General features: G+C 54.4%; 1 protein-coding gene across 2 annotated transcripts; it reads left to right on the plus strand.

Annotated features, from left to right (window-relative positions):
* The first annotated feature begins 12,656 nt into the window (after nt 1–12,656).
* Nucleotides 12,657–23,764, plus strand: MFGE8 (milk fat globule EGF and factor V/VIII domain containing). Of its 2 annotated transcripts, none has more exons than XM_069025744.1 (10): nt 12,657–12,839; nt 16,310–16,435; nt 16,696–16,821; nt 17,342–17,455; nt 17,873–18,054; nt 18,449–18,604; nt 19,484–19,628; nt 20,484–20,668; nt 21,926–22,081; nt 22,362–23,764. In XM_069025744.1, exons 1-10 carry the CDS (start codon nt 12,767–12,769, stop codon nt 22,503–22,505), a joined length of 1,407 nt encoding a protein of 468 aa, XP_068881845.1. In that variant the 5' UTR covers nt 12,657–12,766; the 3' UTR covers nt 22,506–23,764. The 2 variants fall into 2 exon arrangements, with proteins under 2 accessions (XP_068881845.1, XP_068881846.1); XM_069025745.1 differs by having other exon boundaries at nt 12,666–12,839; nt 20,466–20,668.
* The last annotated feature ends 2,261 nt before the right edge of the window (nt 23,765–26,025 follow it).

Raw genomic sequence — 26,025 nt, forward strand, 5'->3', positions numbered from 1 at the left:
TGTAGTGTATCTGGTGTTGGATGCTGGTTACATGATGCTGCGTCGTTTAGAAACAGTATGTTAAAAATGGTGTCTGGGCCTTCAACGTGCTGGGTTTGTTTATCATGGGCCCACAGGCCACCTCTGTGGGGGAAACACTGGGAGCACCCTTGGGCTGTTTGACCTTTCCTGGTCCCTCAGAGTGCTCTGCATCGTCCCACCAAGTGGGGTGTGCGTCGGGAACAGCGAAATCCAGTCGGAGGTGGGTGGACCCTGACACATCTGGAAGGCGCTGGAGGAAAATAAATGATAAGATTAAAAACTGTCCACAATGCAATCTTTATAGACCACTTCTTTTGTATTCTTCCAAAAGAACGATGTGTTATGTTGCTAGTAGCATCAACCATTCTGAGCTGTGCTAATGGTTGCTTTATATAGCTGAATGGAAAAATCCTTCCTCTCATTTCAGATATTTTGTTTCCTCTGTTTGCCGGGTGTTGGAGCTTCCTACGTGGAGAAAGCTCTTAAGGAACAAGTCACATTTTCCAGGGCGCTGTGTACATGGAGAGATGAATAACTGCTGTAGCCTGAGTCACAGGGAAGGAGGGAGTTCTGGGTAAGGGCAGAGAGGAAAACTGGAGTGAAGGTGGCAGAATAAACAGCAACCACCTCTCCTCCACACTTGCTACAGGTGTGATCCCACACCACTCAAACACTTGTATTCCTTATCTTTTAAGCTTGTGAAAATACCCAGGGTTTGTGGTTGCTAAGTTTGTCAGCGGCTCAGCTGGGCTGAGGTTTGGTGTGTCTCAAGGCAGCTGAGTTATGCTTGTGATCAAGTTAACAGATAGGCTCAGCAGATAAACATCCGGTATCAGGCTCAACTAAGTATTTGAGGAATGTGTTTGAGTTTGATTACAGAAAATTGCAGTCCAATTGATTCCAGATGTACCTTAGCTCCTTCATCATCTGATCCAGGCAGGAAAAAACAGATCCAGGCAGGAAAGCATGCCTCAAACTGGAGCTGAGCCTCCAGGCAAGGCTTTTATTTTATGTCCTTGAGACTACTGGAGATTTCTCTGACCTGAGAGAAGCTCAGCTATTAGAAGAGAGCTTTGTTATGAACCTGTCACAAAACAAAGCAAACCTAACTAGCTGCTCATTTCTTGCTGAGGACAGGTGAACGCTGAAGAAGCGGCAGCACGAATTTACAGGTGGCTGTGGCAGTGGGAGCCAAAATCCCGAGCCATGTTTATTGCAAGAAGCGAAGTGATGGAAAAGGTGCTGTGTCCAGAAAGGGAGGGAAGAACCAGTGCCAGTCGTTGGTGTTTTACTCTGGGCAGTGTTGGGGGGTTCCAGCTGCACCTTGTGGTGTGGAAGCAGGGATGTCTGGGAGGGAGAAAGCACGTTTTGGGAATACAAATCTGACTTTGGGCTGTTGGTGAGCCATGGCTTGTGAAGGAAGCTGCCCTCCCTCTGAGTGTGTGGGGAGTTGCTCAGGCCGATGAGCTGGTGGGCTCTGCAGGGTTGGTGCTGGGAGCAGCCCTGTGTGCCCGTGTCGTGGGTGGAGTGCTCTGGCCAGGAGCCAGGAGCAAAGCTGTGCCACTCACAGTAAACAGGTCGTGCTCAGAAAATGCCATCTGAGCATGAGCCTGAACCATCCCCAAAGGAAGAATGCTGGAAAGAGCTGGGCTTCATTTCCAGCCTTGTAGGGGAGGGATTTAGCTGCTTCAGCCCAGCAGATATTTCTGCCTGCTATTATTGCTGAGAGGTGGGATGGGAGTGTCCAGGAACACCCCAATGCTTTGGAGACAGGAGGAACCCTCTGTGAGTAGTGTGGCTACTGCAAAAGGGTACAAATGTATGTGCTGGAAACTGAAAGCACAGGAAGAACGCAGCTTTGCCTTGTGCTTTGGGCAGGCAATTACCTCTGTAAAGAGAGGCCAAAAAAAGACTGATGAAAATTCCACCTTTTTAAATGCAGCAATTGGAAAGGTACCAGGCAAAGAGAACTCCACGTGCTGCTGAACCAGCCCGACACCCCCATACAACACTGTGGTGACAATCACCTTTTGTTCTTCACACCCCTCCCTCTTTTAGCTGTTGCTGCCACAAGGAACTCTGAATTCTTTTTCTGCTTCATTTCCCCTGGCCCATCTTTTCTCCTGCTCAGCAAACGTGCCTTGTGCTGAAGGACTCCTGCGGACTTTGCACCCCTGAGGAAACCTTTTTGCCAGAGGAAACATCAGGGTGTTCATCTCTGGAAATGTGTAGCAGGAGCAAAAAGGAAAACACCTCTTAGGCAGGGTTTGATTGCCAGCTGAAAAGAAGCGAAGTGCCTGTCAGTGACATGTGAGCACAGAAAAGCTTTGCAGATGGAAATAAAGGCAATGCTTTTTCCTCTCCTGCTCTGCCTTCCCTGCAGTGCCAGTGAGGCTTTGGCTCGTGGGCTGCAGAGCCGTGCTGTTCCAGAGCTTGTTGGATCTGGAGGCACAGTGCTCTTTGGACTCTTACATCTTTTCTGAAAATGGTGTCTAAAAGAGTAACGGGCATTTTGCATAGCTCTAAATAGACCAGCCTCTGTCCTGAGGACCTGGCAATGTACGGAGGCAAGTGCCAGGGATGGGAGAACTTCTGCATCATACAAACCAGCTGGGGAGGTGGCACGTGGCCCACCTGATCAGTATTTTTCCATCACATTCTCATTCAGCTGCTCCTTGCCAACTTCCAGCTCTGTCACGCTCCTCAAAAGCTTCTACTCTGGGTTTATTTAGCATGCTATTTATTTCCTAATTATAGAACTGAAGTGACTGACCTCAGCCCTGCTGGGTACTGCTGTCCACTTTTTTGTCACCTCTAGACCACAGGCTCTGGTCTCCTCTAATGGCTGAAGGCCATTGCTAGAGACTTTCTGACTCACTTTTTTTATTTTTCTCCCAAACCCAAGAGGGCTCAGACTGCTTATACAGAGAGCTTCACTGATCATTTCGGAGCAGATGGGCTATTGCATTCCCAAGTTCTTTAGGCCAAAAGAGAAATGCTGCTGAGCCGAGCACTTTACCAGGCTGTGTTCCGCTGCTTCTGTCCACAGATTCCCAGCAGCCAGCTCACTGCTTTTATCCCACATCCAGCCACAGCTGCTGGCTGGAGGAAGAGGTTTTGAAAACCACTCCCTGGCATCAGCAGTCCTGCTTTTGGTTGCTCCATGGCACTTGAACCCTGCCTGGCTCCACAAGCAGACTCAGTGGTCTAGGAGAAGGATCCATCTCTATCTCCCTGAAAGGAATCTGTGCCACAACACTACTGAATTTTCCAGGGAGTCTGGTTAGGTGAAATTCCTACCTTCAGAATACCTTCTGCACCAAAAGCTGCCAGGCTGAGCAGACGTGTTCCCTGCAGCCACCTCTAATGCCACCTCTTATTCACTTAGAGCTGTTTCTGCCCCTTTCACACATTTTGGTAACTGAAGATACAGCTGCAGGAGCCAGGTGGTGCTTTGGTGTGACACCTGTCCCTAAAGCCACCTGCACAAGCAGGGGGTTCTGTGCAGTGGAGGTGGCATCAGAGCAGCAGGTGTCAGGCAGGCAGTGAGAGCAGGGAGAGGAGGCGTCTCTGATGGAAAACAAGGTGGATTCAGACAAATGAATGTACTAGAGCCGTAAGGATGTATGAACTTCTCCTGGAGAGTTTCCAAGATGTCATACTGAATAAGGGAAACCACTGGTCTTCTGTTTAATCCCAAGTGGTCTGTCTGACATTTGCCACTGTAGTGTGTTCCTGAGGTTGGAGTCTGAAAAGACTGGGATTGTCCTGCCTCAGAAAGCTGGCAGAGAGTCTGCTAAGGCCACAGTTTTATTGGTTTTTTCAGTGGCTGCTTGTGAAATGCTTTCTGTGGAAAAGTTTCCGTAGAAGTCGTGGTGCCTGAGGAGAATGCAGGGTTGCAATCCTGCAAACTGAAATGCTCAGTGAAGCAAACAATGGGATTAGCACCCCCTTGTAAAAATCCAAATTTTATTATTGCCTGAGGAATGGGAAAGGGCCTTTTCCTAGAGAGCAGTATTTATGGAAATAAATGGAGTGGAGGCGGAAGCTAGTGCCTTGTGCCAAAATAGTGAGAACTGGGATAGATCTGGGAGGGAGAACAAAACGGTGTTTGGATAATGGTGAGTACAAAAGAAATGGTTACAGCTGTGATTTGGGAGAATGAGTGATGGTATTCAGGAGCAGAGAGCCAGAGCTCTGTTTCCTGGAGGTGTAGAAGGAAAGCAGGGGTGAGAGGAAACAGGCTTGATGCTGGTACAGGGAGGTGGGTTGTGAGTGAGGTTGTGGGTGAACCACGGGAGCATGGTTTGGGGGGGTGAATAGGTGGGGAGAAAGCTGCAAGGAGCAGTGGAGTGGCTGGGATGAAAGGCTAACCCAGAGCATCTCCATGTGCCTGATGGTTTCCTGAAGATGCACTGGCAGTCACAGCCAAGCGGGGAAGGTCTGCCACCACAGCCAGAGGTGAGCTGGGGGTGACCACCCTTCTCCATGCACAGGCACCTGGGAGGCTGCAGATCAGCATCCCAGGAAAACAAAGCAACTGCAGAGCTACTGTTATCCATTCCTCTGGCTGACCTTACCTGGCTTTGCAGGAGCAGCACTTCCCTTTGTACCACCTCTGAGTTAAAGTATTGCGTGGGCTGGAGGAAATAAATGGTGCTGCTGATGCTGTGTAATGACCCCTTCTCCAGGCTGATTCCACCTTGGTGCATTGCAGGCTCCACCTTGCAAAACTGATGTCTCAACTTTTGGGAAATGACGTCTTATTTGCCACACGTCTCCTCAGAGCAGACCAGCTTTAAGATCCTGACCTCCGGAGTTCCCGTGAAACCCACCCTGGGATTTGGCAGTAATGCTGCAGGAGGATTTTGTTGGAGTTACGCAGGGCTGGATGTGTAGGGAGCGTGGCAGGATGGGAGGATGCGTGGCTGAGTGATGATGGTGAAGGTCCTTCCTCCTTGCAGCTCAGGAAAGAGCTACCGCCCCGGCGAAGGCTAGAGGGTGCTGTGCTGCAGGGAATGGGTGTCCTCCTCCTTCCCTGCTCAGCATCCCTTCAGAGCCAGGTAAAAATTTGCAGGAAACACTGCCTCTGAGTTAAGGTGCTGACTGCAGTTATGAACAACTTCCAGGGCTTTTTTCAGACTAGAACAGTTCATTAGTTAATTATTTAGCACCCAGAAGGTGACATACAGAAAGGAAGGGTTGCTTTTCTCAGATGGGTGTAAAAGCAAAAAGAAGGGGACAGACAGGAGTAGGGAAAAGGAGTGAGAAAATGAGGAACGGATCAGAAGATAAGGAAGCTGATTGGAATAAAAGCAGAGAATAGAAGGGTAAAGAAAGAAAATAAAAGGATAAGGAAAGAAAATAGAAGATGAAACCAATGCAGAGAATCGCATTCACTGCTGTGTCCAATTAAGGGCTTCAGATCTGCTGAATGATGAAAGGGAGATTCGCTGGGGAGAAAAATAAAGGAGCACTTCTTGCTTGCGGCAGCTGAGGCTGCAAAGCCCCCGGGTGATGGGGCAGGATCAGCTCCTGTTTACCCAGCTGAGGTGTGGCTAATCCTGAGCACCGCAAAGAGCAGAGCTGAGGATTGAGAAGAGGCCGGGGGGGAGCACGGGAGACAGGGCTGTGTTTGTACAGCAGCTGACAGGCAGCTGCAAGACCAGGCAAAAACACGACATGCTCCCGAACAAGCAGCTCTGTGAGCCGAGGGCTGCTCCCTGGAAAGCCTGCCAGCAACCACAGGCAGCAGGAGCGAACGTGCCTCCTGCGTGGGGCTGCACGTGCTCCCCAAAACACAGCCCTGCCACCCCGGTGCTGCGGTTGGGGGTCACTGTCCTCACATCTGGCAGAGCTGCTCTCCCTGCCCGCCTGCAGCAGGTGAGGCAGATGTGCAGGCGTAGCTGGAGCAGGAGGAAGCACAGGTAGATATGTTCTTATAGTCTCAGGTCTTGCAGAAGACAACCTACCAAAAGTGAGAAGATGCAGGCATACAACAGAGGAGGAAGAGTGCAAATGAGCCCTGTTCACAGATAAAGGGACTGCACCTCCCTCTGGGCTGTGGGGAAGTTCTGGGGTTCCTTCAGGTGAGCAGCATGTACAGCACAGTGTCCATGAAATCAGCCACATCAGGTCCTGATGCAAGTGGCCCCTCTTCTGTTTTCTACCTCAGTCCTGAGGTGGGTTAGCAACCACTGAAAGAGAGCTTCCTAAACTGGACAAATATTACCACACAATCTCCTAAGAACTGTCCTGCTCCCACCACGCGCGTCAAAGGAGGTGCTGGAGCTGCATCCATAGATCCCTGAGGGACTTCAAGAGGTACAAACAAACCTGGCCCAGAACACAGATCAAAGGGAATGCTCTGGTAGGATGCAAAGCCCTGTTAGAAGCTAAGCGGGGCTGTTGAACCCACGTTTTCACTCTGTGTCTACTCTGGATGTCTGCAGTGAGAGCCACTGCTTTTGCTGCTGGGGCTGTCAGGGCAGCAGCCCCCTGCCAGCTGGGGACATGTAGGGACTCAGCACTGGAGCTGCAGCTGCTTAACTCTCTGAGAACACTGGGAGAATGCAGAATAGGTGGGATCTACTATTATTAACTGGGCCGTGGGGTAGGACAAGGAGGTGAGAGGGAACAGTGAAATGTGAAAATGCCTGGAGAGGGAGTTGATGGCAGAAGGCAAATGGGTTCATGCTCTAATAAAGGCTCTGTTGGAGGCTGGACAAAGTAGTTGGTGTGATGGGAGATCCCACTGAGAAGGAGGGGTGATTGCAGAGGACATATGGAGTATGACCGACTGAATGCATGTTGTAAAAATATGTTAGCATAAACTTCCTGGCAGGGAGGGAGAAACACTTGGGAGACTTTACAAGGATCACACACTTAAGCGCTAGGAAATATCACTTGGAGGAAATTTGTGAACCAGGTGGGGGAGATGGGTGCATACCCCTGCCCATCAGCCAACTCTTCTTTCTTCTAAGGAGGCCTTCGTTTCTCCAGACTCTGTGTATGGAAACTGTATGGAGACATCTGTGGCTGTGCAGGGCTATCAGCTGGCTCCTTGCCTGGAAGTTGTTGTCGCTGCTGAGAAAGGAGGTAGCACAGCCCCAGGCAGAGCGCTTGGGGAGGACACAGCTGCCCTGGCTGTCCCGTGGCATCCCCTGCTCCAGCCTTGTGTCCCCTTGGGTGCGTGCTGCCTCTGGGACTGGCTACGTGCGCTTCTCCATGGCGGGGCTGGACACCCTGAGCAGGCAACAGCCCGGTGAGACCGTGGCGATGGCTCTGGCAGATGTGTTTCATTGAGGACACATGTCTGGCTTGGAGCTTGTTTTCATTTCCTTTTGAGGGAAGGAGGAGCCTTGAAGAGGAGTAACTGAGTGGCTGAGCCGGCTCTCCTGGACACAGACCGCGGTGCCAAATGAGCTCTTGCTGCGGTTTCCACTGCGGCTCTGGAGGCTGCAGCCCAAGGGGCAGGAAGTGGTAGAGAGGGAGCTTCAGCTGGTGTGCCAGCAGTGCAGGATCGATCCAGGATGGAAGAGAGACTGAGTCATAAGGGGAATGCTCTGATGGGTCACGGAGTGAGGGGGATGTATGGCTCTTTGCCAGCACAGGAGCTCCTGCAGCAGCTCCAGCAGAAGGCATCAGTCACCATGAACTTCCTTCCAAGGCAGAGGTCCTACAGGAGCCAACATCCTGCATCAGTGGTCACCAGCCTCTCCACCTAGGGGCACAAATGGCTCCAGGTGGCCTCTGAGAGCTGCTTTAGCCTGTGTGAACCAAGGGGATAAGGAGCTGTTTTTGAGGTATGATCACCCTGGATTCCCCCACTGAGTCAGGTGTCCGTGTGAGAGAGATGAAGGTGTGCAGGATCTGGTGCTTTCGTGCTACATCAGCCATGGTTGTGGCTACTGAAGTGTGTTTTAGAAGGCCACAAATATGCTTCTCTCCAGGAAGAGGTGAATCCTAGAGCTGTGGCAGTTCTCCCCTTGCCTGCCAGGTTCTGGGGGATCAGAGCAAGTGGGACGTACGGAGAGGGTGGGACGGGCAGAGTTCAAACCTTCTCATTATGCTTTGAGATACAGAGATCAAAAGACAACTTTACAAATTAATAAGGCCTCCACCTGGGCAGAGCCTCTCCCGGCATGGATGGGCGGGAGGGGAGCGTGCAGTAATGAGCAAACTGCCTCTTCTCCACCAGCCGGTAGGACAGGTTCTGGGCTCTTGCAAACAAACCCTGTGGTCTAGCTCGTTAGAGTTCATTAGTACTGTTCCATATTCATATAGCATTAGTGCCATCAGGCCCCGTGTTTAATCAGACCGTGAGCTTGCCTTCAGCCCTGCAGGCCTTGGAGGACCTTCCATCAAGGATACACCAGAAGCACACGCACCAAATCAGTGGCTTGAGTACGCTTGAGTACGGAAGGGTCTTGTGAGTGTGATAACAGGGTGAGGATCAGAAACCTGCCATGGAAACCTGGTTTATCAGAGGAGCCTGCATAACAAAGCTATCAAGTACACAATTTAGTGCTTTGTGTCAAGGCAGGAGCTTGGGAAGAACTTCCTGAAAAAGAACAAAAGAGCCATGCCTTATCTTCCTGCGGCATCTGCTCGGTGCTCAGGCGCGGTCAGGCTGCTCGAAGCTTCTAATCCATCAGCGGTTTCGATTGTGCACTGTGGCTACGACGCTGTTACAGGCTGGTGCTCCCAAGCAACAGGCTACAGAGGGCAAGGCAAGCCTGGGATGTGGACTGTGCCCCATCTGTCCTGGGCAGCACTCTGAGATGAGCACCACAGGGAATCACCACCACACAGGGGTTTAATCCTGGCCTGAGATTGGTGCTAATCCATCATCACTGAGGAGACAAGTATTTCCCAGGGTAATTCTACCTGTAGCATGTACAAATGACCTTTGGAAGTGGTGCTGTTACCACTGACTGATGAGACAGTGTGTGTAAGAGGCCAAGCCTGCATGTCTAGCTTTTGGATGGACAAAATAAAGGGAGATATGTCCTTCCCTGGAGCCTCAGCAGCCCCTGGTTTCCCATCTGCCAAATGAAGATGAAGGCAACACCTTTTCTGCTGGAGATAAGCATGGATAAATCCTTAAAGACAGCAAAGGATTCAGAGAGGGGGGTTATATAAAGGTGCTTATATTAAGTACCTTACACAGACACACCAGCTCTAAGCTGGGTATAATCTTGTTTATTTAGGTTAGAGCAAAGGGCTTGAAGTTAAACTGGCTGGAATCTCATCTGAGCTCCGACAGGATCAGCCACGGGCAGTGGAGCAAAACCAGGGAATGGTGCTGCCCTTTGCCTTCTTCCTTTTAAATCAGAAAGTTTTAGATATCCTGAAGGGCACTCAGTAGCCTTATGGAGATTTCCATGCCCCAAGGATATTCAGTATCTAGGTTTTTTGATTATTCCTGAAGTTCCCAATTCCTAAACATTAGCATCCCTAAATGTACAGCCTGTGTTTAAAGAAACTGTTGCCCTTTTGGTGGAAAGGGCAGAGAGTGTGGAAGCCTTTTGTTCCTCAAAGAAACTAAACAGAGAAGTCTGGCTACATGCAAGGATCGTCCCAGCCAGTGGATACCTTCTGCAGCCATTGGAAACCACGTGCTGGTAGGCCAACGGGCAGTGACGCTGGCTGGGGCTGCAGGAGGTTAGAGATGCTGGCACAAGCCCTTGGTGATCCTGTTAGAGGGATTAAGAGCAGACTGGGGCTTAGTCCACTGCTTGGTGCCGCAGATCATTTCTCCTTCCCACTTGGAGTGGCTAACACATGTGGCAGGATGGGAGGCTTGATCCCACGCAACAGGAAACTTTCCCGGAGCCTGTGCTGTGGCCTGAACCACAGCTTTGAGCTCTAAAAAAGAGTGGTGCCTGCGAAGGATGGGGCTGGCTACCTCTGCCAGGGAATTTTTTTGGGCTCTCAAAACTGGGGTGAGAGAGGAAAACCATGTTGCAAGGAGTTCTGTGAGAGCATTTTGGGTGGGGAATCCCTCTGGGGTGTAACAGCTGACTTTTGAGATAGACCTAAGCCAGTGAACTCCTTTACAGAACAGATAGTTGAAACAATAGGAGCTGCTACCCAAAGAAAGATCCATGCAAGGGCTGAGCAGGACTTTGTTGGGGGTGGGGGGGCATCTTTGCTACCTGATGGTGGTGGGGAGAGGTCCTGTGAGCATCTGAGAGGGAGTGGAGGGAAGGAACATGAAACTGTACTGATACCAAAGTTGTCACTGCACATTGATCAGCCATGATACACACCCCGGTCAGTTTTATGGCAGATGAGGGCTTTATGCTTGGGCAAGGGATCAGCTGTGTATTGTTCATCTCTCTTGTTCACAGGAAAACACCTTTGTATAAGCTGGAAAATAAATAGGATTGCATCAGAGAAATGCATGGCCCCATCATCACCTATTTTCCTCTTTATCACCCCAGCTATGGGAACCAGGCTCTCTGCTATCAGCACAGCTTGGAAAGGGTTACGCACAGCAGAATCTGGCAGATCTCTGCGCAGAAGAAACCAAACCCAGTGGTAAATACTGCTATAGCAAGGCCTAAGTAGTCCCTGCAGAAGGGAGTGAAATTACGCCTGACCTTCGACCTACCCAACTCTTTCAAGTAGAGCCATCCCTTGCAAAAACTTGGCGGCCGTAGGAGCCTGGGTGTGGTGATTGCCTGTGGGAGCTGTCTCTGTTCCTTGTTTCTTCCCTGTCCTTGACAGGTTGTTACTCTCTCTTCTCTGCCTCCCATGTCCAGAGCTTCCCTCTGCCAGCTGGGACAGCAGAGACACTTCCCAACTGTAGTTTCTCATGGGATGCCCCTCTCCATTGCAGGTCTCCATTCAAAGAGCTGCTGGTACTTGCAAGAAGCACTGTCCCCGTGGAGAGCACTGCTCCATCTGGCCTCCACAACTCGCTTTTTCATATCCTTTCCCATGCACATTCCTCAGGACATTGGCCTTCATGCCTCTGGGGACAGGAGGAAAACATTTTGCTTTCTGTTTTTAGAGAGGCTGATGCTTTTTCTGCAGCTCCCTCTGGGTCTTGCATTCTCTCTGAGACTAATGCAAGCAGCAACCCCTCAAAAGACGGAACAAACACCCTTGTCCTAGTTGCTTGTGCACAGCCCTGGGAATCTTGCCCTGCACTTTCCTCCTCCTGACCTTGTTTTCATCGGAACACCACAGCAGTAATTACCCTGAGGTTGAAGGGTTATTCGAAAGCAAGTACTGTGTCTTGTGTGCTCCCTCCTTTCCAGCCATTGTTTCTCCCTACACTGGAGTTAAACTCTACCTGGAGTTTTTTTTGTGTTGTTACTAATTTAGGGAAACACCAGCAGCGAGGCTGGTGGGTGTGGGTGGGAATACGTGTCCAGTTCCATGCGTTTCTTGTTCTCTGGTGCTCTGAGAAGTCACCAGCATGCCGGGGCAGCTGGACCTGGCACTGGGTCTCTCCCTGGGGTGTCGTTCATAGTCTGAGTGCTCTCATGGGCTCTGGTTGACTGTGCCTGACAAAAGCATTAGCTGGACACTGGAGTGGAGGTGGGAAGACTGGTCAAAGTGCATGGCATGCAGCTGGACTGCCCAGCTCACGGATGGCTGCCGTGGCTGCACTGCCAAAGGCAGAAATGTAGCAACACTTGGACAGACTCAACACATAAATATGAGCGGCCCAAGTGTCTGACTGAGGTGGGTTAGTTAATGCTGAAATGGAGGGTTTTGCAAGAAGAGATAAAATCAGCTTCACGTTTAGGAGGAGGGTTTGGAGTGGATTTCCACTACAGGGTCAAGTGATCCAGCATTCCTGTGCTGTGCAGTGCTCTTTTCCAAAGAATTTGCTGCTGAATATGGATTTAGCCTGAATATGCTTTAGCCTTCCAGGGCTAAATATGTTTCTGCCTTCCAGGGCAGAGCTCCCCACAGGGCACCAGTTCCTTTCAAGAGCATGGCTGGGCTTTTCCAGTTCTTGGGCACAGCTCAAAAAGGAGCTAGTTTGTGGCCAAACCAGTGGAGCTGTGGTGTAGTGCTTTGGGCAGAAAGCTGTTATGTCACTCCCAATCCCTCTCATATATTCGCCTGACCTAGCTGCAAGCTGTTTTCCTTGATGCTACTTAGGAGGGACTTGGGAAAACCCCCTGTCACTGGCATACTGGATGACAAGGATGGCACAGGGCACTTGTGTTCCCTGTCCATCGGAGGGGAAGCCCTCTCCAGCTTTCATCCCACCCAGGGAGAGAGAAGTGGGGTTTCTGCTGCAAAACAGCTCTTCCTTCTGCCAAGTGCTGGCAGCCCCCAGTACATTCCAGTCCAACTCTGCACCCTCTGCCTGCCAGCCAGGGCTGGGAGCCATGGGCACTGCCAGCCTCAGGAAGTCCCTACCGGCCACCCGCGGGCCAAGATCTGGCGCGGCGTGAGCCAGCGGTTCCCCTCACTGGAGCATCAGCAGCGTGGCCGTGGTGGCTCTCACTTCCAGAGACACCTTTGCTGCCTTGTTCCCGGTACCCCCCGTGCTGCCTGCACCCTGGGGGCGCGCACCCTCGGCCGGGCTGTGCCCCGCCGGCGGGGCCGGTCCCGCCCCGGGGGCGGGCGGCGGAGCACGTGGGGCCGCGCCGGGCCGGGCTGAGTCACTGCCCGCCCCGAGCCCCGCGGCGGAGCCGAGCCGAGCCGAGCGGAGCGGAGCGGAGCGGAGCGGAGCGGCTCGCTGGGGAGCGCACGGCGCGGCTCGGGACGCAACATGAGGGCGGCGAGTTTGTTTCGGGTGCTGCTCGCCGTGTCGGTGGTGCTCTCGCTGCTGCTGGTCGTGTCCAGTGAGTGCCCGGGGAGAGGGGGTGCCGGGGAACCGGGCTGCCGGGGAACCGGGATCAGCAGTGCCGGGGAGCCGGGATTCCAGGCATCTGGTGTGCCGGGGAACCAGGGTGCAGGGGATCCGGGGTGCGGGGAAGCCTGGGTGCCAGGGAGGCTGGAATGCTGTGGATCCGGAGTGGTGGGGATTTGGAGTGCAGGGTTGCCCGGTGTGCAGGGATTCCGGGGCGCAGGGCAGTCCGAGGCGCAGGGGACCCAGAGTGCAGAGAATCTGGAGTGCAGGGCTGTCTGGTGTGCGGGGGATCTGCGGTGCAGGAGAGGGTGAGTTTCAGGGGATCCAGAATACAGGGGAGCCCGGAATGCTGGGGATGTGAAGTGCAAGGGATCCGGGCCGCAGGGGTTGTCCGGTGCGTAGGGGTTGTCTGGTGTGTAGGGGAACCCGAGATGCCAGGGATTCGCGGTGCCGGGGATCCGGGACGTAGAGCGAGAGGATCTGGGGTGCAGGGTGAGTGGGTCCAGGCTGCGGTGGGGGTTGCAGGGCACGCAGTGCGAGTGAGAGGGCGTGCAGCCCCAGGGCTGCTGCTGCGGGAGCGGAGGATCTCGGGTCCACGGCCCCGTCCCTGCTCCCGAGCCGGGAGTCTCTCAGCCGGGCTGTCCTGTGCTTTCAGGCTCAGATAAACCATGCTCGCAATGTAAACAGCGTCCCTGGGACCGCCTGGTACTGCGCGCCCAGCTGGCCTGGCCAGGGCAACCCCGGGGAGTAGCAGCTCCGTCATAACCCCGTGGGTCATACCTGGGGCACTTGGCTCCAAAAGGGATGGACGAGACCAAGGAAAAGGGGAGCAAAGCCTAAGTGCAGGCTGCAGGTCAGGGGACAAAGGGCAGCAGGAAGGGGTGAGGAAGGCCCTGTTTAAGTTTGCTCTTCCTGGGCAGCTGAGGTGCCCTTTTTGCCCTCCTGAGACCCGACTTCCCCCAGCCCTGCTGGGATGAGCTGTCCCAGTATTCAGAGGATGTTATTTTTGCCTTCCAGCCAGCCTGTGGGTTCATATAAGCAAACATTTCCAAAAGTGGTGGCTGATCTTTGTTGCCTTGGTTCCTGAGTGTTCAGCCCGTGACAGCTCTGTCCCTGACTGGAGAAAAATGTGTGTGTGGAGGATGGAGATGCTGAACAGCTCTGAAACCAGGCCTGAAACAGCCCAGAAACAGGAGCATCCAAAACTGCTTGCTACAGTGGAAAATGTGACCTGTGTGCCTCACTGCTAGGCAGGGGGCTGGCTACCAACACCCACCATGTAAGGGATTATTCCTGGGAGGGGATAAAAGGGAGTCCAGTTACTTGGAATAACTAAGGTATAAAACTCGGACCCCTCCTGCCCTGACCCTGGGAGGAGACCTTGCTGCTTTGCTGCCATGTTACACCCCAGACACTCCTGCGCTGGAGGCAGCACTGATGCTGGGGAGCACATGTTCCTTGACACTCTGTGCCTGGGGAAGCAGCCATCTCCCACTGTTGAACAGAAGTAGCTCTGTTTGTGCAGCCTTGACTGGCTGCCGGCAGAGATCCTTGGGATGGGGTGGCTGGATGTGCCCAAGACCTGCGGAGGGGTGGAGGGCAAAGGCATCCCTTGTATCAGCAGGAGCCCTCTCCTCCCATGCTGTAGCTCATGGCAGCGCATTGATGGAGTATGAGGTCATGCAGAACAGGCTGGGCAGCACAGGCAGTGACTTGAACTGGTGCCCAAGTTTTTCTGCCTCCCGAGGCTGGGCTAAGGGAACCACAGCATCCTTATGGAAACCTTCACCTGATGCTGGCCTGCCTGCCACCAGTGTGTATGCTACACATGTGGAGTGTCAGGAAGAGTAGGATTAACTCAAAGGAGTCCTGCTATTAAAGGACTAATGAGTAGGAGCTCACTGAGTAGTAGCTTAGGCAAATGAGAACTGCGTTGTTTGGTGTGGGTCTGGGCAGTAAGCCCACAGCTCACCAACTTGCACCTTGTCCAGGTCATGCAGGTAGTGAAGGGTTATTCCTAGGTCTCCATCAGCCCTTGTTCTGACTTCTGCAGCATGACAGAAATGCCTGGCATCAAGGGATGTGCTGTCCTGTTTGACGAGGAGTTACTGAGGAAATCTGGTCTAGGTTTATGGAGTGTTGCCGCCTTGCAGCTTTTAGACAGAGTAAATTGAGAGTGGGAGGAATTTCAGCCCAGCTCTTGTAATCTGATTCAGCCCTACAGTGGGGAGTAGAAGGCTGGAGGATGCAGTGGGTTGACATCATTCACTCCCCTCCTCAACCAGACAGGGTGGGGAAAAGAAGGAAAAGATCCAGAGTGGGTCTTTCCCATGGGCTGCAGTTATTCATTAACTGCTCTGGTGCGAGTCCTTTCCGTGAGATACAGTCCTTGAGGAAGGGACTGCTCCAGCCTGGAGTCATCTGTGGGCTGCAATATGGATATCTGCTCCCCCATGGTCCTCCACAGGCTTCAGGGAGATGAGTCTTCTCCATGGGCTGCAGTAGAATCTCCCTCCTGCACCTGGATCACTTCCTTCCCTTCCTTATTCTCTGCCGGGGGTGTCTGCAGGGCTGTTTCTCTCACATTTTTCTCACTCCTCTTCTACAGCTGCTGCACAGTGTTTTTTACTTAATCTTGGATATATTATCACAGAAGCAACCCTAGTGCTGGTGATGGGCACCAGCTTTGAGCAGCAGAGGGTCTGTTTTGGCATTGGCTGGGACTGGCTGTCTCCAGCATGGGAGCAGCCCCTGTTGTCTTCTTGCTGAGCCACCTTTGCAGCCCCCTGCCACTGCCACCTTGCCACATAAACCCCACACCATAGCACAAGCTGGAAGTGGATGAACAGGCAGGGAAGGTGGTGCAGCCCCACCAGCTCCTTGGGGGAACCTGCCTGTGAGCCAGGGCTGCCTTGGGAAAGTGATGGAGGTCTGGCAGGCGTCCTGCAGAGATGGACCTTGTGCTTCCTCCCTGCGTGACTCTGGGAACTGAGGCATGCGAGCTCCCCCTACAATGATTTTTTTTGTTGTTCTTACAAGTGCAAACTTACATTAGCAAAACCCAGCAACAGCACCAGCCTCGTTCCCTTGAATGATCCTGTCCTGCTCGTGCCCGAGTGAGCCCCAGCCTGACCACTCACGTTTCCCAGCCAAGTGTCAAAAACATTTAATGCACCAAAACCCTGGGTTTCCCCTGTCTTCACTTTCTCATATAGGGTCTGTTAAACCTCTTTTTTAATGTGCCAGGGCAGGGAAGGTCCTTGCTGCTGGTTATGCTCCCGGTCTCAACCATGCCTTTGAGTGCAGCCCTGTGCAAGGTCCAGCAGCCTGTCCCTGCCAGGTGCTCCCTTCCCTGTGGGATTTGCAGCAGACCAGTTCCTGCTGTTGGGCTGCGATGCCTTTGTGTGCATGGGGCTCTGGACCTTAGGGATGGTTTGCAGTGACACCTGGCTTTACTTCCAGGTGACTTCTGCGACGTGAACCACTGTCAGAATGGGGGCACCTGCCTGACTGGGATTAATGAGGCCCCCTTCTTCTGCATCTGCCCTGAGGGCTACGTTGGGATTGACTGCAATGAGACAGAGAAAGGTGAGGAGCTGACTCTTTCACAGGTGCTCCATGTCAGCCAGGAGCCTCGCAGAGAATTTGCCCTTGTCATGGCCCTGCACCACTGGCCCTGGGGTTCAGCCCTTCTGATGGCTGATGGACACACACAGCAGAGATCCAAGTAGGGATATAGTGACGGGATGCACTTGGGGGGAGTGCAATGTCTGTGGGGAGTGGAAGCCCACTGGATGCTCTTATTTTCCACCTGTGCCTATATTACTGTTCTTTTTCCCCTTCCTCAGGACCCTGCCACCCCAATCCTTGCCACAACAATGGTGAGTGCCAGCTGGTCCCAAACCGGGGTGACGTCTTCACCGACTACATCTGCAAGTGCCCTGCGGGGTACGATGGGGTGCACTGCCAGAACAGTGAGTACAGTGGTGGGGGGGCAGGGGGAGCTGCTTGTCTTCTAAGAGCTTGGGGACCCCTTGGGTGACAACTGGTGGGTGTGTGCTGCTGTGACTGTGGGCGGGGGCACCAGGCTCTGTCAGGGACCGTGGGCTGTTTTGGGGCTTGCAGGGTGGAGGGAAGGACTATGACGTGGGGACAGGTTGTGTCTGAATCTTGCTCTGCATCTCTGGAGGGACATGGTGCCTCAAGTAATAAAACAAGGGGTGCCTTGAGGCTCAGTCTGCTCTGTGCAGGTTCCCAGCCTTGATGTGACTGAGTGTCCTGGTGCACCTGCATGGCTGCACTCAGTGGGGACATGGCATAGACAGGTCTTTGGGTTAGAGCTTCAACCCGTGCCACCCTATTATCAGGGACCCTGCCATGGCCCTTGTTCAGGGGATGCCTCCCCCTCTTCCTGCTGCACTGAATGAGGGGTCTCCTCTCTGGGTCTGGGACTTGTTTTGGGATTACCTCCTGAGCTCCTCCTCTCTGTTCTAGACAAGAACGAGTGCTCCTCCCAACCTTGCAAAAATGGAGGCACCTGCCTGGACCTGGATGGTGACTACACCTGCAAGTGTCCTTCTCCGTTCTTGGGGAAGACCTGCCACGTCCGTAAGTCCTTGGCACCAACTGTACTGAATTCCCTTTCCCTGCCTGTTCCCTACTGTCTGTCCCTCATTGCCAGGAGAGATCTCACCAGCTGGTTTAGGGGCTCTGGAGGGCAGCTGTGTCTGCCCTTGATGCCAGCAGGCCTGGTCCTAATGGAGGGAACATCCTCGGGGAGGTGCTTTCTCCTCTCTGGAGGGCCCCAGGATGACCCTTTCTCCTCCAGACCTCTGTGCTGTGAGGGGGACTGATGGATGGTATGGTTTTGGCTAAGGGGTGAGGGGGAAGGGACACCCTGGGGACAGCCAGGTCCTAGGACTGGCATCCCTCTCCTGCTCTGTCCCCTGACAAGAAACAAATGACCCCTAGTTCTGCGCTCTGGTTGCTGTCTCTCTTTGATCCTGATCACCCCTCTGCCCCCAGGCTGTGCTGTTCTCCTGGGCATGGAAGGAGGAGCCATCTCTGATGCCCAGCTCTCAGCATCCTCTGTTTACTACGGCTTCCTTGGCCTCCAGCGCTGGGGGCCAGAGCTCGCCCGCCTCAACAACCACGGCATTGTCAATGCCTGGACCTCCAGCAACTACGACAAGAGCCCCTGGATCCAGGTACATGGGGCAGGACTGGGAGTGCCAGCACAGAGAGCAGCCTTGGTAGCCATGGCTGGTCTTGCAGTGCTACTGTCACAGATTTCACTGTTCCTGGTGGCAAATGTGGGGCTAAATTGCTGCAGCAAGCTGCCACCCGGAGGCATCTTGGGATGTGCCTGGAGGAGGCAAGTCTGTTGGAGGAAGGTGGGACCCAGGTTAATGATCCCCCTTGCTCTGCCCACCGTGGAATGCAAGGCTGGAAGGATGGAGGGCTTTCACCCCAGCACTCTAGGCAGCCCCTTTCCTTGTCCCAGCGCCCACCCTCCCACCCAGGCTTGGTGGTGCTGGTGGGTGCAAGGGCTGTGCACCCCATCCTCACTGCACCCTGCTCATCCTCTTCTCCCCTCCACAGGCCAACCTGCTGCGGAAGATGCGGCTGAGCGGGATCATCATGCAGGGCGCGCGCCGCGTGGGGCAGCAGGAGTTTGTCCGCGCCTACAAAGTCGCCTACAGCCTGGACGGGCGGGAGTTCACCTTCTTCAAGGATGAGAAGCAGGATGTGGACAAGGTGGGCTGCAATGCTCCATGTAGGGGATGTCCCAGCTCCCCCCATCCAGTGGTGCTGCAGGTTGGGGTGGCTGTGAGCTGCATCCCCACGTGTGGGAAAGTGCTTTTGACCTGGGGCAAAGCTGTGTTGGGAACCATCCTAGCAGTGAGATGGCACAGGCAGTTCTGGCACCGACCAGTACTCCCTGCCTCTGTTTAATTGACCATAATAAGCATAACCAAAGAAGCAGCACTGACTTATTTAGGTCATTCAGATATCTTTATCACTGACACGCTGTGGGAACTGGGCTTGGTCTGGGAGTGCTACTGAGCAGCTTGGGTGGCTCGGTGTTATATCTGCACCAAGCACCAGCTGACAGTGTGTCTCTCAAAGCAGGGATACTCATGGATTGCAGTGCTCTCCACTCCCAGTTCTTTATGGCAAGTGTCTCCTGCTGGCTTTCTGAGCATCCAGGGAGTGGTTGGGAGTACCTGCTTTGCTTTCAAAAAAATAGAAAAATTCCTCTTGTTTCTGCAGCAGCAGAAAAAGTGCATGAAAACATGATTTGATTCTATTTATTTTGTTAAAAAGTAAGAAGCGAGCCACCTCTGTGCTTACTGTGATTTGAGGAGCACTGTGGTAGTGGGAGGGAGTGGGTGTTGCTGCATGTGTGGCTCTGTGGGGGTGAGGTCGAAGCAGGGAGAGTTCCAAAGCTCTGTGGAGAGTGTTGGAGCTGCTGCAAGGTCCTGCACTGTTCCAGGGCACAAAAGCAAAGCCCAGCTTCCCCCTCTGTGCTCTTTTGCCGTTGGCAGTGCTGAGATCTCTCCGTCTCCTGTGCAAGGGATTTGATGCAGGAGACAGTGGGAGAGCTGGGGCACTGAGCCCTGCTCACTGTTGCAGGTTTTTGAGGGGAACATGGACTATGGCACCATGAAGACCAACATGTTCAACCCTCCCATCACGGCCCAGTTCATCCGCGTCTACCCCGTGATGTGCCGCCGTGCCTGCACGCTGCGCTTCGAGCTCATCGGCTGCGAGATGAACGGTAAATGCTGGTGCCTCTCCCATCCCCGGGGGCTGCAGAGCAGGGGGTGACACAGGGCAGGGCATCACCCCTTGGCCTGCTTCTAATCCCTCAGGACAAGGGGATTTGTTAGTGCTTGTTTTTCCTCACACTGATGCCTGGAAATACCCAGGGGTGCGTTTGGGGAGCACAAGCCGTTAATCCCATCGGCTCAGCCAGCTCTGAGCTGCATTCTCACGCTGCTAACACCTTCCCAAGCCAGGAGTTTTTACTGTGTCCCCTCCCCGTCTGAGCTGTGAACCCGCTGCTTTTCCTGCCGGAGAGCTTGAAAAGCAGCGGAGGATCAAAGTCCTCAGGGAAGTGTAAGGGATCGTTAGCCTGAGCCCTTTCCCTGTGCCTCCCGCATTCCTGCCCCGCGGCACATCCCTGGGAGCTGAGAGGGGCTCGCGTGTCGGTGTGGGAGTGGGATGCTGTGGGGGCTTGGGTCCTGTCCTGCTGCTGCGTGGGTGTGGTGCCATCTGTGCTTTTGGCTGGGGGTGTCTTTGCGTTGCTCTTTCCACGTCCTTCTCTGCCTCCTGCCAAAGCTTTCTATATTCCAGGGCTGTGCTGTGCTGTGGGGACATCACTCGTCCCTGCAGCAGGAGGCACTGTGAGCCAGGGAATAGCTGGGAGCTAAAAATCCCGGGAAAAGGCAGCCCTGCGCCTCTGCTGAGCATTTCCCTGCCTGGCCCTGATGCTGCTCTGGCAGTGGAAACATGAGAATGTGAGGATGGTTTCTGACAGGACTGAGGGGTTTTGCTTGTGACCGCGCTGTTGTCTCTTTCCTTTTCACTGCCTGTGTAAACTGTTGTGTTACAGTGTATTTCAACACGGCAGGTTGCTCGGAGCCTCTGGGCATGAAATCCCGCCTCATCTCCGACCAGCAGATCACAGCCTCCAGTGTCTTCAAGACCTGGGGCATCGATGCCTTTACCTGGCACCCTCATTACGCTCGCTTGGACATGACGGGCAAAACCAACGCCTGGACAGCCCTGCACAATGACCAGTCTGAGTGGCTGCAGGTGGGTCTCTGGTCTCTGTAACCTCATGTCTCCTCACCAGCTCCTCCAGCTATGTCCCTCCTGTTTCAGGGTAGCTGGGACAGCTGGGTTGGTGTGGCCACTTGCAGTGGGTCACAAAGTCCATCAATGCTATCCCCGAAGGGGGATCACAGGGGCAGGTCAGGATGGGACCACAGCCACTGGTTTTAACAGGAGTCCTGGAGCTCTGGGTCAGAACCAGTGCCCACAGGGACAAGGTCATGCCGTCTCTGCACCTTCTTGTGGGGTGCATCAAGCCTACAGCACCCCAGTTCTGCCTCACCCCCTGAAAAAATGCCATCCCAACCTGGGGTGACCGTCCCACCACCTTCTGGCTGCCCAGAACACCATGTTTCTGTTTTGCAGGAAAAAAATCAGGCCTGCTTTTCTCTTCCCAGTCTGGAATAGAAACAAATAGTTTTGAAATTTCCTTCTCAGTTTCCTTTCCTCCCCTGTTTTTATACTTTTCACATGATTCCATGACATAATAGGACAAAGCAGTTTAGATATTTGTCCCGCTTTTTATTTGGGAAATGATTAAAAGCAGCTGCCTCACAACTCTAAACCAGCTTATCGAGATGTTGGCTGATGACGGGGTTGGGATGACACGCTGAGTTGGACTGCTGCACCACAGACTGCCTGTGTATAGATTTACATGTACACTTAGGATTTACATGTATTGTGTAGCTAGAACTGCCCTCCATGAGCATGAAAGCAGAACTAAATTAATGAGGCTTTCAGCTCCTTTGGTGGTTTACCCTGTAACATTACAGCAGCAGTAAATACAGTGTGGCAGAGTAAAGAGAATGGAAGCTGTCTCACTTAGAACCCAAATGTCAGATTGTGTTGAAGTGCATATTTTCTCAGCCAGAATTGCTTTCCAGTGGAAATGCATTTCCTTTGTGAATCCTGTATTTTTTTGAGTTGAGGTTTTTTGCTGTCCTTCCCACACTGATGTTTCCGGCAGAAAATGTGGAGGTGGAAGGGGTGGGCAGGGGGCTGAGGTGGGTTTGTGCCCACTTTTGGTCTCTTTGAGGGATGCTGTGAGTGTTGAAGGATCAAATATTTCACAGTCGTGTTTTATGATGTGTCTGGCACTGGTGTGGGGGTCAAGTGGTGTTTTCTCCATTCTTCACCCCTGAGGGCCAGCTCTTCCTGACAGCCTCTGGAACATGCAGGGTGCTGTAGGGTGGGAGCACTGCTCCTGCAAGGAACTGTGACGAGCCTTGTCTCTGCCAGATTGACCTCCGGGATCAGAAGAAGGTGACAGGCATCATCACGCAAGGAGCCCGTGACTTTGGGCACATCCAGTATGTGGCAGCCTACAAGGTGGCCTACAGTGACAATGGCACGTCCTGGACCCTGTACCGGGATGCCCAGACAAACAGCACCAAGGTGGGTGTGGGGAGGACAAGGTGGCTTCTCTGGTGCTCAAGGATGCTGTGGTGGGGAGGGATGGGTGGTGGGAGTGAGGTCACAGAATCACAGCATTTGCTGAGTTGGAAGGTACCCACAAGGATCAGTGAGTCCAGCTCCTGATGCTGCCCAGGACACCCCAAGAGTCACACCACATGCCTGAGAGTGTTGTCCAAAGGCTTCTTGAACTCTGTCAGCTCGGTGCTGTGACCGCTGCTCTGGGGTCCTGGCAGCACTGACACCCACCTTTCTCCTCTAGATCTTCCATGGCAACAGTGACAACTACTCACACAAGAAGAACGTGTTCGATGTGCCCTTCTATGCCCGCTATGTCCGCATCCTGCCCGTGGCCTGGAACAACCGCATCACCCTGCGCGTGGAGCTGCTGGGCTGCGATGAGTAGGCACGGGGAGGAAGGACGGGGCTGCTCTTCCCCGCTGCCCAGCCTGCACCCTGCCTGCCCCTGCCCGCTCCTGCTCTGACTTCACACCCCCCTCTCCATGTCCCCACACTCAGGAGGCGGCCGAGAGGGCTCCCCTGCCCCGCATCAGTGCTGGGGCTGCAGCACTGCACTTTATGGGGCCCTTGTCGGTGGGATGTGGGGATGGCTCCTGCCCTTTTGCTGCTCCAGCTAGGGCTGAGACCCCCTCCTGAACTGGGGCTTTCTTGGGGACACCATCCTGCAAATGAGGCCTTGCTGGGGGACCCTGTCTTGCAACCAGGGATTGGCTTTATCTTCTCAGCTAAGCCTGGGGACAAATTTTCTCCTTCTTGCTTCTGTTTCCTGCAGAGAGGCTGCAGCCAGTGGCAGTCCCTTGCCTGAACTGGGTCTCAGGGCTCAGCAGTTTTCAGGGTCTTAGGGCAGGCTCCCCTGGCTTGCAACCTCCGACGTCCCTCCTGCTCCCTGCTTGTCTGCAAGCAGGGGCTGTGAAAATCCTCTGAAAAAACTCAGCTGTTGTCCCCTGCCCATTTTGCCAGGCCCTGAGTGTCCTTGCCTGCGATGTCAGCACCACATAGTGTGAGTGGAGTGATGACGCGGCTCCTGTCAAGAGGCACCAGATCCCCCCCTGATGGTGGCTCTACCTGCTGGGCACTCTGACAGGCACCACAGCAGGCGTTTTGGCAGGCACTGCCCATTCCCCTTCCTGGGATGCCAGCTCCAGCATCCTCCCAAGTCTCAGCATTGCCATCATCCCCATCTTACTGCAGTTTGGGGTGCCTGGATGTCCCTTGTCCTCAGAGCCCGGTGGTGACCAGGGGGACTACGATCTGGTAGCGGGGAGAGTTGGTTTGTAGCCACAAGGATGTGGAGAAAAGATGGGAAAGGTGGTAGTTAAACCACCCAAGTGCAGTGGGCAGAGCCGTGCCATGACCCTTTTTGTAACCTGATTTTTTTCCCTTTGCGTGGGGTGGAAGGGAGCCTCTTGCAATGTTCGAACCCTCGGGATTAGCAGTAGGAGATGAGTGAGACCCAGATGGGAGCACAGGCAGGCTGTCCTGGGCTGGCAGCAGTGCTTCCCCTGCCTGCTGGGATGTGAAGCGGCCGTGGGGCTGAGCTGGCAGTGGGTTCACTTTGGCAAGGGCTGAGGGAACCCGGGTGGGATGGCAGTGATGGCCCCACTCTGGGGTGTCTCTGACAGTATTAAAACCAGCTTAAACTTTGGGGGTATTGGCTTGTCTGCTCTGTGCCTCCCCGAAGGCCATCTCCCAAAGCCAGGCTGGTCTGGTGACCCTCCAGGATTCCCTCTGAGCCCCTCGACTCCTCCATTCCGGGGGATTGCCAGCTGCTGTGCTGAGCCCACACCTCTCCTGCCTTCACAGACCCTCTTAGCTCCCTTCCCTGTCTGAAAAACAGGGTATCTCAGGGCTTTGTGTGCATCTTTCCCACTGCCTCCACCCTGTCGCAGCTGCTGGAGACTCGCAGCTGGCCAGGCGCGGCGGGATGGGACGTGGGGAGGGGAAGCCTCTATCAGCACCCCACACCCTGTGTCTCCTCCTTTGGCTTTGATCCTGGAGCAAATCCCCCAGCTTGGAGCTAGATCAGCTCTTACACCCAAGCGCGCTCCCAGGGCTGGAGGGAGCTGTGAATTTTGTGAGGGATGCCTGTGGGGGTGTTCCCAGCAGAGCCCTCTTGGGGAGGGCTGGAGCATGGATGCTGCTGGAGCAGGATCTCCCTGCATTGAGGAGGTGATCCCATGTAGGGAAGGAGCACCGTGGTGAACAGGACAGACAAGCTTTGCTCATCTCCAGAATCTGCCACACTGGGCAGGGACTCCTGAGGCTGGCATGAGTGGCCAAGAGTCACCTATGTCCCACACAGCTCTCTGTCCCTGCAGCTCTGGACAATCTTCCTGCACCTCCCTGCTGCCAGCAGTGCCCTGCTCAACCAGGCACCTCCTCCTTGGGCCTTGCCTATGGGAGGTGGGCTCATGCCTGGCCCTGGGCACCAGAGGAGCTGGGGGTCTGCTTGTGGAGACCGGGCTGAATTCACTGTGACTGCAGCTGCTTGGTGACAAATAGCAGCCACAGCTAGAGCCAGGGATGGGGGGGACAGTCTGCCCGGCTCACCTCCAGACATGCCGCCCTTATCATCGGGAAGCTGAGGCAGAGATAAGAGCAGTTCGCTTCGAGTCCAGCCAAGACAGCCGCGAGCCAGGGATAGGGCAGAGGCTCCATGAGGAGGGTGATGGGAGCAGATGCTGCACGTCAGAGCAGGGGATGCATCCTCAGCCCCTGGCTGCTGCTTCCCCCTGCCCGTTGCTACCCCCCGAGCTCCTCTGATGGATGCTGAGCCCCTTCCCAGCCTTGTGGTATTTTCTTCATTCCCCAGAGCCCCAGGATGGGGGGACTGGAAGAGCCAGGGTGCCCTCCCCGCCATGCACAGCCCCTCACGGCTTGTCCCGATCCCTCGGATTCTCTTCCCGGACGCGGCTGGGTTGCTGGGACAGCAGGAAGGCCGGGATGGCCGGCATGCTGCGGCACCCTGCTGCCTGCTGACTCGGCTGCCGGCGCTGCCAGCTGCTGTGAGCTGGTTCCTCAGGAAGCAGCCGTCGGGGAGAGCATCCTCTCGCCGCCACCCGGAAAGCCCAGCACAGATCACAACCTCCTCCATCCCACCAGGAATGTGAGTGTTCCTGCTGGAATCATCCTGTGCAAGCAGCATTTCACGGACAAATCTCTGGTGAGGCCACAGCAGAGCTGTCAGGCGCTGGCTTTGAGGCGGGGAAGACAGGGATGACACTTTTATGGCTCCCGTTCAGCCAAATACTCAGCCAGCGCTAGACACGTGCCCTAAACATGTGCTCCCAGGTCAGAGCTACCCTGACCCTGCACAGCTTTGCTCAACCTGAAACCTGTGGTCACACCCAGGGTACCCCTCAGGGAATAAAAAACAAAAAGAGAGTGAGAGGTGGGAAGGAGTGAAGGAGATTCCTTCTTAATCAGGGACTGCTGGTGGCCAGATCCTTCCCCATGCCCCCTCCTCCCTAGGAGGAGATGGGAGAAATCACTGGCCACATCCTGACAAGAGTTGTGCCCTAAGGTGAGCCAGGAGCTGTTGCTGAAAAGAGGTGCCTGACAGCATCCCTGTCCCCTTCCCTGCTGCCACTCCCCTCCTCAGGCCGGGCAGAGGATGGCTGCTGCCAGGCGCCGCGGTGCAGGCAGTGCGGGCGGCACAGGACACTGTGGGGCTTGTTCCTCCGTTCTGGAACAATGGGATAGCCATGCCAGCGAGCAGCGTGCCCCGACAGGGCTGTCTGTTTTCTGCACAGCCCGGGGGTGGAGGGAACCATCCCAATTGCTGGGTCACTAGAACAACTTGGGCAAGCAGCTGCAGCTGGGCACAGATGGCCAGGGTGCAGCTGGGACACCATCCCACTACCTTCTCCGGCTGGGGAGGGCAGGGACCGTCGGCCAGGATGCGG

Source organism: Aphelocoma coerulescens, chromosome 10, assembly GCF_041296385.1.
Source record: "Aphelocoma coerulescens isolate FSJ_1873_10779 chromosome 10, UR_Acoe_1.0, whole genome shotgun sequence".
Taxonomy (NCBI): Eukaryota; Metazoa; Chordata; class Aves; order Passeriformes; family Corvidae; genus Aphelocoma; species Aphelocoma coerulescens.